General features: G+C 38.2%; 1 protein-coding gene across 1 annotated transcript in view; it reads right to left on the minus strand.

The window, feature by feature from the left end:
• CLSTN2 (calsyntenin 2) overlaps window positions 1–11,779 on the minus strand; it is a gene marked incomplete at both ends in the record, with an annotated part of 273,204 nt that extends 261,425 nt beyond the window's left edge. The window contains one exon of the mRNA XM_081328917.1: window positions 11,716–11,779. Coding sequence (XP_081185043.1) covers window positions 11,716–11,779 — 64 coding nt within the window. The remainder of the gene's footprint in view (window positions 1–11,715) is intronic.
• Between the last annotated feature and the right edge of the window lie 1,927 nt (window positions 11,780–13,706).

Raw genomic sequence — 13,706 nt, forward strand, 5'->3', positions numbered from 1 at the left:
CTCTACCACACATAACACATTAATTCCTTCACTTCAAAATTCTGTGCCTTGCTTCATTTATTTCACCCACAACATAGAACAGTTGCAGGATTGCTTATAATCCTGTACTTTAATTAGAAATATAAAAATATTTCTGTTAAATGTCAAATGCTAAATTTGTTTCCCTGTATCATTAGACAGCAGGGTATAACTGTTATTTACTGTTGGCTCTTATAATACATTCTTCTTGCAGTCTCAGAAATTCAAGTGCTGAATCAATTCTTTTACTAGTAGATATCATTTCTTCATGGCTCCAGTCAAGGTTTTCCCCTCCCTTTTTTAAAGATTGAAAAAAATATATAAAATGAATGAAAATACTTGTATGCCAAGCAGCTTAAAAGGAAGCCTCTCTCATCCATGTATGGAAATCCTGATCATGTTTGGCCTGCAATGCTTTATCTAAATGACTAACATAATTTATCCCTTAATCTAAATCAGAGGTCCCCAAACTTTTGGGCACCAAGGACTAGTTCTGTGGAGAGAGGTTTTTCTGCAGACCAGTGGATATGTGGTTTTGTATGCTGCCTGCATCTCGTGGATGGGGCTTTGCTTGTTTGGGCGGACCAGTTGCTGGCACGCCATGGCCCGGTATTGGTCCACAGACCGGAGGTTGGGGACCCCTGATCTAAATCATAATCTTTCTAAAAACCCAAGATGTTGTTTAATTTAAGGCTATAATTATACGTACCACAGAAATGTAAGTATTAATACATGGCTCACTTTTCCCTACTACATACATTGTAGTTTACTATTTAGAAACTATCAATGTGTCCTGATATCTAGGTTTTTCTGCATCAGTGTTAAAAGCATCTTGAATGCTATTTTTGTATTTCAAGAGCCAACACAGTGTTGTTCTATCTGTCCAACTAAGATTTCATCAGTTATTTATGAATTCTAGATAGATTACCTAATTGACATGAAACTTAGCATCCTGAAGAGAATTTCATCAAATACTGATAATTTGTATTAAGTCAAAAAATTACTGTTTTCTTGTCTATAAGCAAGGTCAAATTAATGATATATCTAAATCAATTTTTAGCAGATGGATGATTCTACTAAATGTTTTACTGATACCAATGAGGATGATCATAAATAAATGACACATAGATTCCAGTGCTGCATTAACCATGCTCATATTTAAATACTCTTTTCCTTTATTTGCCTTAATGTATATCAGTGTAATAATAATGCATTATTATACCAAATCTTTATGCTAATTTAAAATTTTACAGCTCTCAGTAGTGCTTAAATACAGTAAAGGTAAATATAATTTATCCATATCATGTGATAGTTGTTGGTTATGGGGCTCAGCAGTATATATGCCCTTTCCTGCCTGTCAGGCAACTACAGGTAGTCCCGACTTACAACCATTCATTTATTGAAGTTCAAAGTTACAACAAAACTAAAAAAAATGACTTATGATCATTTTTTACACTTATAACTATTGCAGCATCTCTGTGGTCATGTGATCAAAATTCAGATGCTTGGCAACTCGCATATTTTTATGACAGTTCCAGAGTTCTGGGGTCATGTGTTCATCTTTTGCAACCTTCTGATAAGCAAAGTCAAAAGGGAAAACCAGATTCACTTAAGAACTGTGTTACTAACTTAACAACTGCAATGATTCACTTAACAACTGTGGCAAAAAAGGTCATAAAATTTACATAACTGTCTTGCTTAGCAACAGAAATTTTTGGCTCAGTTGTGGTTGTAAGTCAAGGACTGAGCTAATTTAAAATACTAGGTGTTCTTTCCATGTGCATCAATTTGTTCTTAATAAGCTTAGTTTATAAATGCTGTTTTAGTAATAGTACTGTAACAAAGACAGGGATTCTTGGATTGATATGTCACATTAACAAAAGGGGTGATCATAACATTCCTCCATTAGTTACAACTACAATGCAATCTTGGGTGCATTGAATAAAACAAAGCATTGAATAAAACAAAATAAAAGACTCTTCAATGCCTTCTAAAAACAGAAAAGTGAACAAAACAGATTAATGCTAGGATTATTTCATATAATAGACTTTCTAATTATAATCTGGCTGGCTATTTCGTATATCAAGTATCTTAAAACAATGTGTGTTTTTTTTAAAAAACCAGGTATTGAGCATAGCAATTATTCATTAAAAGTGTTATTTAAAAGATCCTATCACTACACTTCTATTTGCTATTACCAACTATTTTATGTAGCATTCGGGATAGAGTTTTATTAAAACTATTTTTATTGTAAGTAAACTGAATAAAAATCTAAACACTGTTTTCATATCAGTAACAAAAATATAAATTATTAACTATTTTTTAAAATTTAATAATAATAAATGAGAACTGCTATTATTTAATTCCTGATACTTACTGCTGGTCTACTCCAACAGGATATATTCAAACATAAAAACTTGAACTATGCTTAAATTCCAAATGTACAAATACAATAGAAATGCAGACATTCCAAATTCCTTGCAAAGATTGTATACCGTATATAAAAAGTCTGTTGTATAGGACCCAAATTATATTTGTTACAGATAATTTACAGTAACAAATCAGAAGTATTTATAAATCTGATCCAATGATGAATTTAGACTACCATGCCCAACAGAAGCCCATGATCCTCATTCTGTCACCCCAACCCATCCCCAAAGACTCTAAATAGTTTTCCAAGCAAAGGTCATTTTTCTAAAAGCAGTAGAGCTAAGAGCATCTGCTCTCTAATGAGGTTTCTAAAAATTAGATATATGTATGTATAAACAGCCAGACATCTGTTGAGCTTAAACTGAGAAAACAATCCTAATTCAAATGAAGTATAAAAAGATGGAGTAAGATAGATACAACACATAAACACACATACACACAAGGACAAAATGGGGGTAGGAAAAGACTGGCATTATTCAAGCAGATTAAAGTTGTAAATTGGGCACAGGTTTTAAACCTATCTTTAATGTGGAATTAATTCATAAGTTTTCTGATGTTGACTATATTGGAAAATCAAGGTCTACCTGATTCTTTCTGTACTAAAGTCTTGTTCTTATTTTCACTAGTTTTTGGATTGTTTAAATAATACAGATCTCCATAAATAGTGCATCATATGTCATACTGCAGAATTTTTAGATTTTGGTTCACAGTTGTGAATTAGATGATATTAACACATTAATTAACTTCTACTTCCTTTTTGGAAGAATTAGAATGGTATGTTGCCATTCAAATTCAGTTGCTATTGATATCTTGACTGTCATCTTTAAAACCCATCTCTAAATAAGATGCTATTCAGCTACCCCATAAATAGCACTGGCTTCTACCCTATATTTAACTTCAGCGGTATTTCTGAAAAGGACAATAAATCAATCTTTTCTGCAAGCTATCTTAACTTGTTCTACCTATCTATCTCTTGAAGCCATGAATGTTCTCTATATAATCCTGCTGACACAAACTTTGTTCCTACCTGTTCCAAATTTCAAAAAGTTTGCTTACAACATAGTTTTTGATTAAGTAAAGAAATAATTGGGATATTTGCCAATGGCCATTCCATATAGTACGTTTTTAAAACATAAAACTATTCAGTGTAAAATGTCTATTTATATTTTATACTTGCTGACTTACTGTTGCAAACTATTACACCATTTGTATTTCTCAACAGAGCTTATTTGAGTCACTCTACAGCAGATATGTCAAGGCCCGGGGGCCGGATGCGGCCCACGAAGTGGTTTCATGTGGCCCGCGAAGCCATCTTGGAAACAGTGAGGGAATGGCCTTGGCCCTGGCCCAGAGACCCTCCTCCTGCCAGAGACCCTCAGATCTGTCCCACTCCTGACCAGGCCCCCATAGGCACCCTTGATGCGAACGATGTAGAGCTGGCCATGCCCACCCAGGAGGCCATACGCACTTTAGCCACGCCCACCCAGGAGGCCACGCCCACCCTGGCCATACCCACCCGGCCCCCTGAGGGTAGCCGCAATGCTGATGCGGCCCTCAATGAAATTGAGTTTGACACCCCTGCTCTACAGCATGCAAATACAGGGACTAAAATAACGATTTTGTGTATAAACTTTGCTCAAAACTATTTTATGTTTTCTGAAGCTCAGGACAAAATAGGGCATATCTTTTTGGTGTGTGTATGTGCTTGTGTCTTTTGAACCCATACATTAACCAATAAAATTTCAGACACAAATTTATTCTCGTTGCCATTGGCTGGATTTAGCTGAGGACAGAAGATAACACGTTTAAGCATATAGTAAGAGACTAAGAAAATAATTATGGACCTAATAAAAACTGACACAACTAGTACCTAAGATTTTCATAAGAAAGAATTTGAAAATATTGGTAAAATTAAAATTAATATAAAGGTTTTACTGTGTATTGTGTTTTATTTATACAATTTCAGTTGAAATTTCTGAATGTGAAGATTTTTGGGAAGTGCAAAAAAAAGGATGAACTATTAGGAATTGAGTGACTAATAAATGAAAGTATGATGCATTACAAAGCCTTAAGTCAATCAGAAACATGCATTTTTCCTACTATTATGTTGTTTGTTGTGTTTTGGAAATGCTTCCCTGGCAAACTTTTCTGAAGGCTGGATGTTAATGAGAGTTAGTATGGACTATTTTTGCATCAATATAAAAAAATTAAGGGACCAAGAGGCTTTTTCAAATTCCCATTGTTCTCTATGTTGAAAAACCTGAAGCAATTTAAATGCTGCCTCCTAGGAACACTTGAACAATTTTTCATCTCCCTAGATAAAAAGATAATTTTTTTGTTCTTTGACCTTACAGAGAGCTGCATTATAGCGGTGAGAAAGCCGAAGTGCTATTGGGGGTTGGGGGAAGCTTCCTTTAGAAAAGTGGATATGTTTTCACAAGTAGTCCTTACTTTTCAGGAGCATTGCAGAATATGGAGTTGATCCGATCCTTTCCAGCAACCAGAATAAAAAAAGACAAGTGGTAAGCATGTAAACACTGACTAGTAAGGCAGAAATTAATATAAATAGGGGGAAATGCTAAACTTAAGAGTATATTAAAATATGCATTATATACTGAAAATAAATTTTGACAATTATACACTGTTAAACTCATGATTGTAGGATGCTTTTGTCTATGTCATATCTGTTTAAATAGAAATATAAAGCAGCTCTGGTTCTCCAAAGTGGTCCTTCATCCAAATGATCCTGCTCAGCATTTTTGAACAGCCAAAATTTATGAGACGTTAATACCCAGGTAGGCAGCAGTTTTAAAATATTTTATAAATGAAATTGAGTTCAGGTAAGCATTAAAGTGGGTTTGTTTCCTGTTAAGTATCTTATCCATGTCAAGGGACTTTTTAGGTGGATCCAGGCTGAAGTGTTACAGAAATCTATCAAACAATGTGATGTCCTTAATAATATACAAAATAAAGTGATCCAATTCAATCAGGCAGAGCTTGTATCCAATATTTGTGAAAATAAAGCTCTGTCTAAAAGTCTGGACAGAGAGGATGAATAGTTGCAGAATCTAAAATGGGAGGTGGTGGCTCAACTGGAACATCCATCTTCAGAAAACTGCACAGCTCTCCTCTCCTCTCCTCTATCCCCTTCTAGTTTATTAGCGTTGTTACAATGTTAGCCTGGGCAATTGGTAAAATAATACTTGAATGCATTTATTTCTCTGTTTAATATTGTCTCCATTATGAACTAGCAATTAATAAAAATAATCTATAGAGATTAGTATCTAATCTGATTTTCAATAATATAGGGTTAAAGGGGGAAATATATATACCTAGATTAAATGTCATTTGTTTCAATACTAAAGTTACTGATTTTAAAAATGCATAATTTTAAACTGCATTATGTTTTACAGTTTTACAGGAAAAAAATAGATTTCCAATTAAGGTTGTTACTAAAGCTTATCTAAGTAAACACACACAGAACGTAAACATGACCCGGGTGCTGTAGCGATTAAGATGAGGAATTGAGACCCAAATTATAAATCCCCCTTGGGCACAGAAGCTGGCTGGATGTTTGTAAACCAGCAATTCTTTTCTCAGCACGAGAAGTTGAAAAACACCTGCCTACTAACCTCCTCTAGATCAGCATGAGAGATAACAAAATGTAAGCATTAGTGAAAACTTTCATCCTGAAATGGGCTGATTCATGTTCAAGTGTGTATGTGCATAAATAGCAAAGGCAGACACAGGTTAAAATAATAAACAATACTTTAATAAGTATTTTATTCAATATATGAAGCCACCTTGGAGGCTGACACATTGTATCATTGTGTTCTCCATTGTTCAGTACCTCCTAGGAGCTTTCTTGCAGCATAATTCAAAACAAAGAACAGGGTTCATATCACAAGGTTGCACATCTCTGGAATAAAAATAGTTATTTGTTCTACACAAAAAAGTATGTGCAGAAAAATAACTGTATATGTGCAGGAACATAAGAGTCAGGAAAATAATTTTTCTGAAGTGTTTTTTATAGTTCTCAATATATTTAGCTTCTATGATAGAAGATACAGATAGTCCTTGACTTATTACCATTCATTTAGTGACCATTCAAAGTTGCAACAGCACTGAAAAAAGTGACTTACAACTGGTCCTCATATAGTATCCCCACCGTCACGTGATTTAAATTCTGGCACTTGACAACCAGCATATACCGTATATACTTGAGTATAAGCCGACTCGAGTATAAGCCGAGACCCCCAATTTCACCCCCAAAAACTGGAAAAAGTTATTGACTCGAGTATAAGCCGATCCGCCGTTCTGCAAGCCTCCGCCGCTGGCGGAGGCTGGATCCGCGCTCTGCAAGCCTCTGCCGCCAGCAGAGGCTCGATCCGCCATTTTGCAAGCCTGAATACACAGGAATACCCTGTGTGGCCGCGGCTCTCGGGGAAGCCCTGGCTGTCCGCTTCCTCGCTCCACGCTGCCATTCGGGGCCCGCGCGTTCCCCGGGCAAATCGTGGCGCCCAGCAGGCGAGGAAACACGCCCGCTCCAGTCGCCCCCCCTTCCCTCAGGAGACGCGAAGCAAGTGACCGCCCGGAGCTTACCGAGGACTTGCGCGCGGCCGAGGCTTCGGTGCTTCCAGGATCGCGCGCACCTCTCCCAAGCCGCCGCCGTCCGGAGACCTGCCGAAGTTTGGGGAGGTTTGGGGAGGTGCGCACCTCCCCAAACCTCCCCAAACGTCGGCAGGTCTCCGGACTTCCGCGCCCTGCCTGCCTGCTTCTTTCCGCTGCGGAAAGAAGCAGGCAGGCAGGGCGCGGAAGTCCGGAGACCTGCCGACGTTTGGGGAGGTTTGGGGAGGTGCCCAAACCTCCCCAAACGTCGGAAGGTCTCTGGACCTCCGCGCCCTGCCTGCCTGCTTCTTTCCGCTGCGGAAAGAAGCAGGCAGGCAGGGCGCGGAGGTCCGGAGACCTGCCGACGTTTGGGGAGGTTTAGACCTGCCGACGTTTGGGGAGGTTTGGGGAGGCGCGCACCTCCCCAAACCTCCCCAAACTTCGGCAGGTCTCCGGACGGCGGTGGCTTGGGAGAGGTGCGCGCGATCCCGGAAGCACCAAAGCCTCGGCCGCGCACAAGTCCTCGGTAAGTTTTTTTGTTGACTGGAGTATAAGCCGAAGTGGAATTTTTCAGCCCAAAAAGTGGGCTGAAAAATTCGGCTTATACTCAAGTATATACGGTACTTATGACAGTTGCAGTGTCGTCCCAGGATCATGTGATCAGCATTTGTGAGTCCCTCCCATCCAGCTTCTGGAAAGCAAAGTCAATGGGCAAAACTGGATTCACTTAATGATCATGTCATTCAATTAACAACTGCAATAATTCACTTAACTGTGACAAAAAAAGGTTGTAAAAACAGGCATGACTCATTTAACAAACACCTTGCTTAGCAACAGAAATTCTGGTCCCAATTTGGTTGTATGTCAAGGATCACCTTTACTGGCAGAAGATAACATATTGTTTGATTACAATGCAACACCAGGTAACAAAAAATAGAAAAGAAGCCACATAAAGAGCTATAACTGCTCCCTCTATACTTTATTTAGTGTTCAGTACTGATAGTCAATGGATTCACAAGTTGTGTTAAAAATCCTTTCACAAACCAGCCAAGCATTGCTCTCTTACGATTATTTTTTTTTAAATGAACACTGTATAACACTGGTTGCAAACATTGTTCATTGATGGTAACAATTATGTCTGTTAACCTAATGAAACTATTTGAAATATTCCAGGACCAAATACTTCTGAATAACCAATGTTATTGTAAATATATTGATTACATTACCAAGATCTGTTATCATTTTAATTCCCTATTTCTTAGTATCATCAAATGTAACAGATAGGAACATCAATCATAATTTCAGAGAACTTCAAATGCACATTTCACAGTCATTCTAATGCCAATAAAGTCTTATGGGACATTAGAAAATGGAGGAGCATCTTCTAGGTAATTGTTACATACTGATTGGAATATTTATCATATTACTCAAGATCTTAAATTTATATGTCAATTTGCAATATAATCTTTAGAACTTAACAATATTTTAAAATAAAAAAGTAAATTACAGTAGATGTTTTGCAGCATTGACACTAACTCTAATAGATTTTCTCAAAACAAAGCTACCTAATAAACTAAAAGCCCATACAAGTGGCATTTCCTATATTTCTAACAGTACAGGAAAAGATTGGCTTCAAAGGATAAAATATGATTTGAGGCACATACAGGCAGGTGCATGGCATTTTTTTCAGGATAGAACATCAGCTGTGCAGTGTAATATAGAAACTCAGGAAAAGATGTAGCTACTTTAAATATGATTCCCAAATCATATTTAAGATCTCGAATCCAGAACTCTGCAGTGTCCTACTACAGAACACCAAACATATTCAACTTGGGGGGCATTAAAAGACATATTAAAGTAAAAGGCAAAAAGATTAAGATCTATAGAAAAAACAGATTACTGAAGTAGATATATTTTAACAATAACTTAATTTTCTCAATATTTGCTACATTGATTATAAATTGTTGCATATAATAGCATTATTTTATCCATGTATAGAGTTATTTGTGTTTTCTTTTAAATAGGTAGCCTCAGACTTGGGATATCATATGAGTTTATCATGGTATTTTATCTTGGTGCAGCAATTCCTGAAATTCACTGTCAAAATGTTGAAGATATCTTTTCCATTTTTATTTGTTCTCTAAATAATGTGAAACATTAACCATGGAGTTTGACATTATGGTTTTAAAGCTTTCTAGATGCAACTCACTAGTCATAGGTCTTATTTCATAGGAATTACTAAGAAACTGAAGTGTAATGCTTACTTGATTTTCACCTAAGGATGCATGATGTCTTTTTTAGCATTAAGCCATTCCCTTGTGAAATAATGCATTGTAATACAAAATTATTCACTTTTCAAATATATACAAATACAGCAACAGCAACAGGAGTCAGAGATGATGCTAGCTGCAGAACCTCATATTAAAATATCCAATATTAAAAAGGACTTTAAAACTTGATTGAATTTTCTATATTTTTGTAAAGTTATATTTTTTTTAAAAAAAAACTTTTTATATCAAAAATTGAACATGTAAAATTGTTGAAGTCAAAAGATGCACTCTGCAGCCCCCCTGTGGTAAAGCAGAATTTGGAACTCGATATAAATTCAAATGAGCCAGGAGTTGAATTATTGTAACATTTTTCAAATGCTTATAAACCAAACTCAAGAATATGCCAGAGAAACTCAGTGGAATGGGATTTGGTTTAAGGATGAGTAATAAATGGATACCCAACAATAACAGTAATTTTCAACATACCTCCACCACCACTATTTATGATCAACTCAAACTTCATGCAAATTACATAAAGTTTGACTAATAGTAAATCAGGCTGACCTTTTAATGCCAAATATTTTGGTTTTTAAGTCTGCAAAACATTTTTTTCAGTACCTTGTAAATGTTACCTCTGGATGACAGTGATGAATATAAACTTTATTTTTCAAAACCCAACAATGTCATACAAGAAAATATCTTCAAATCAACTCTGCTTTTTCCTTTTTTGCTTATCTCAGAATAGTTGATGTCTTGCAATTATAGATAGTCCTCGACTTGCAACAGTTTATTTAGTAATCATTCAAAGTTACAATAGAAAAAGTGACTTATGAGCATTTTTCATACTTATAACCACTGCAGTGTCCTCATGGTCATATGATCAAAATTCAGATGCTTGTCAATTGACTCATATTTAGGAGAGTTGTAGTATCCCAGATTCATTTGATCACTTTTGCAACCTCCTGACAAGCAAAGTCAATGAGGAAGCTAGATTCACTTAACAATCGTATTACTAACTTAACTGCAGTGATTCACTTAACAACTTTGGCAAGAAAGGTTGTAAAATGGAGCAAAATTCACCTAACAACAGTCTTGCTTATAACCACAATTGAGCCTTAAAATTTCTGTTGCTAAGTCGAGGACCACCTGTGCTTCATAGCAAAAATGCAAGAAAACTAGATGTCAAATAACAGCTTTGAATCAAAGCAATTAACAGATGTCAAGATGATTAGTAGTTCTCCTAAGCAAATTTAGTAGTATCAAAAGCAGAAAACAATAACATCCAAATAAATCTATGAATTGTGTGTTTCATTATATAGGGAATACAGGAAGTCTCCAGGGATTATCCAAAGAGCTTTATGCTGCAGAAACTATGAATTTTCTCAACCCAGTATATTCTGAAGAATGGCTTTCTTTTAAAGGAATGGGTATCAAAACTTCCACAAAATGCCTCAAGGGGCTTTATGTTGAATTAGAAACAATGAAGTAGCAAAGTGTTCTGTAACTGAGCAATCCCTGCAAATAAATAAATGCATTTATTTGCTAGAAAATTTAAACAGGCACCAAGAGATATTTTAAACTTTACATATTCAACAAGTTATATATTTAGACAAAAATCTTCAGGTGTTCCTTTCGAAAAATGCCACAGGTCTTGTAATATTACCCAGCCAATACGGTCTTCGGTATAAATTAATCTCTACAAGGCAAAGAACCATTTTACTCCTCGTTTAATTGTTGCCTTCAATCTTCTGACAGCGTAAATTTAGAACCACCGGCAGCAAAGCCATCGGTTGAAACCACAAGAAGCGAACATCCCTCGGTACATCGGTGCATCGGGCTTGAAGGTGAGCCGCGTTCCGGATGCTTAATCTTCCCAGGCGCTAAATAGCAACCCAACCAGGGCAGTGCAGCACGCATACATACCCAATTCATCCCTAAAACTCCACCCGCCTCCCGCATGACACCTCAAACTTTCGGAGGCTCTCAAAAATCTCCAGGACTGAGTCACGTCGTGGAAATCCCTTTTTCTCTCCCTGCCCTGAACAACCTCCTCCATCGCCCGCAATAGGGGTGAATAGCCAAGGAACCTCTTTCTCTCAGTTCTGCGAGCGCGCAGAAGACTCCCTCGAAACAATTTTGGGAAAATCAAAAACTAGCCCGCCTCGTTAAAACGGTGCGATATTATACAGCATCGAGAACCCCCCCCCCCAAACCCAAGCCAGGCAGACACAACAACTCCGCCTCCCGCCCCCGGCGTCGCCGCCTTTAGCGACTGGAAGAGTTGTCCCCGCGGCTCTCGCGCAAATACAAACGAGGCGGCGCCCCTTACACCTGCGTAGCTACCCTGCTTTTCCCCTTAAAACAAAAAAAAAAAAAAAACTTCACCTACCTTTGGTGGCGAGGAGGCTGCCCACCCCCAAGAAGAGCAGCGCCCACTCTCGGCATTGCTTCATCTTCTCCGCCCCTCCGAGCAACAGAACGTGCTTTATTTTCGGGGGACTATTTTTGCAGCAGCAGCCGTCCTTTAGAAGCGGCTCGGAGATGCGCTCCCTCAGCCTGTTCGAGGCTGGCGACAGCGGAAGACCCGAGAACAAACAAGCAGCCAGAACAGCTGTGGCGGCGTCTGCAATTATTATTATTATTACTACTGCTGCTGCTGCTACTACTGCGGCGGCTGCCGCCGCTGCTGCTCAGTCATTCGCAAGGCTGTACTACCAGACCGGAGCTGCTCTCCAGCTTTCACCGCGGGACTGCTGCAACGTCACTGGGAGGAGAGGCGTGAATATTCATGAGGAAGGAGAGGCGGGAGGGGAAATAGACGCTCCTTCGCAAGGAACCTCGGTGTTCTGTTTCCTTTCGAAGCGCGCGGAAATTGTGCGGTCCGCTTTAGGCACGCGTCCTTGTCAGAAGACGCCCGCCAAAGGGAGACAGTTTTTTTTTTTATTTCTGAAGCCTGTCTTCTGAAGCTCTGGGAAAGAAAGCGATGTAAACATTGCTGGGTTTCCCTACTGCAGCAACGCAAAGATTGGGGGTTTGGTACTTTTAGAAAGCTCCGATAGTTTCCAAGCCTAAGTAAGGACCACGGAAAGCTCAGCCACTTCCTCCTGCTCCCGAATTTACGCCTCTGGGGGGCGCAGCGTTCGGTCTAAGCCAGATTCTCCTAGGCCAGTCAGAGAAAATGGTTGTGGGGTGTCAAGTAACCAAAGCCAGTGACAAGGTCTTCATTAGAAATTAGTAAAATCATTGGTCAGCCCTAATCTAGCTTCAAGCATAGTATATAGTTTTGAGTTTAGCCTGGGAGAAAAAAAAAGGAAAAGCTCTGTCCTTGATGTGAAGAATACATTTCCCCATTATTGGTTATCTCCTGCATTATCACACTTCAAAGAATATGGATTTCTTCCTGGAAAAGATTGGGTTTTCAAGCTGACCAACATTTCAGTGAGAAATTACAAAGTATCTCTCTATTCCTTAGTAGGAAAAATCTGAGGCAAGGATATAGGATGGGGAGCAATACATGCAAAAAAAAAATAAAAAAGATCTGCACATCTTTGTGGATCACAAGCTGAGCCTAAGTCAACAATGTTATATAGCTGTAAAAATAAATGCAAACTTAAGAAGTATACTGCAAAGATCAAGGTAAATCTCGGTTCTCTATCCTGCATTTATAATACCACACTTAGAAAAGGCAAGGCAGAATTTTGAAGAAATTGAAAACTGGAGTGATAGGAAAAGTCATAATAAGGGATCCTTTAAGAAAAATCTGTGAGGAATTGTTAAGGCATTGAATCTTTGACCTCAAGAAGAGAAGACTAGAGGAAGACATGATAACTTTCTCAGGTACTGTAAAGAAAAGATAGATAGATAGATAGATAGATAGATAGATAGATAGATAGATAGATAGATAGATATGCAGTGAAACAGATTTTGTGTGTGTGTGTGTGTGTGTGTGTAAAGAAGGAGCAGTGAAATGTATTTGTGGGAATGCTGTAATACACGGGTGTCAAATTCACCACATCACGTGACATGTTGCAACATATCGTGACTTTTTTTGCATTGCCGGAGCTGGGGTGGGCATGGCCTCCATATGATGCAACTTCTCTGTGGGCCAGCAGTTTGATATCCCTGCTGTAATAGAAGATTTCTGCATTGGGCAGATGGTTGAACTAGGCCGGATGTGTCATCTGGAAGCAACGCCTACCCCATTGCCGGCAATGGCAAAACTGTCCCGATACGTTGCACAACATCACGTGCCATCGCGAGTTTGACATGTCTGAACTAGATGATCTTCAAAATCCCTTCCATTGATTTTCTCTAACATATATACTAATGAAAATGAACATAGTAACACATCTTTACAATTTACCATTTCATCCCTTTCCA

This window comes from Vipera berus, assembly GCF_964194415.1.
Source record: "Vipera berus genome assembly, chromosome: 5".
Lineage (NCBI taxonomy): Eukaryota > Metazoa > Chordata > Lepidosauria > Squamata > Viperidae > Vipera > Vipera berus.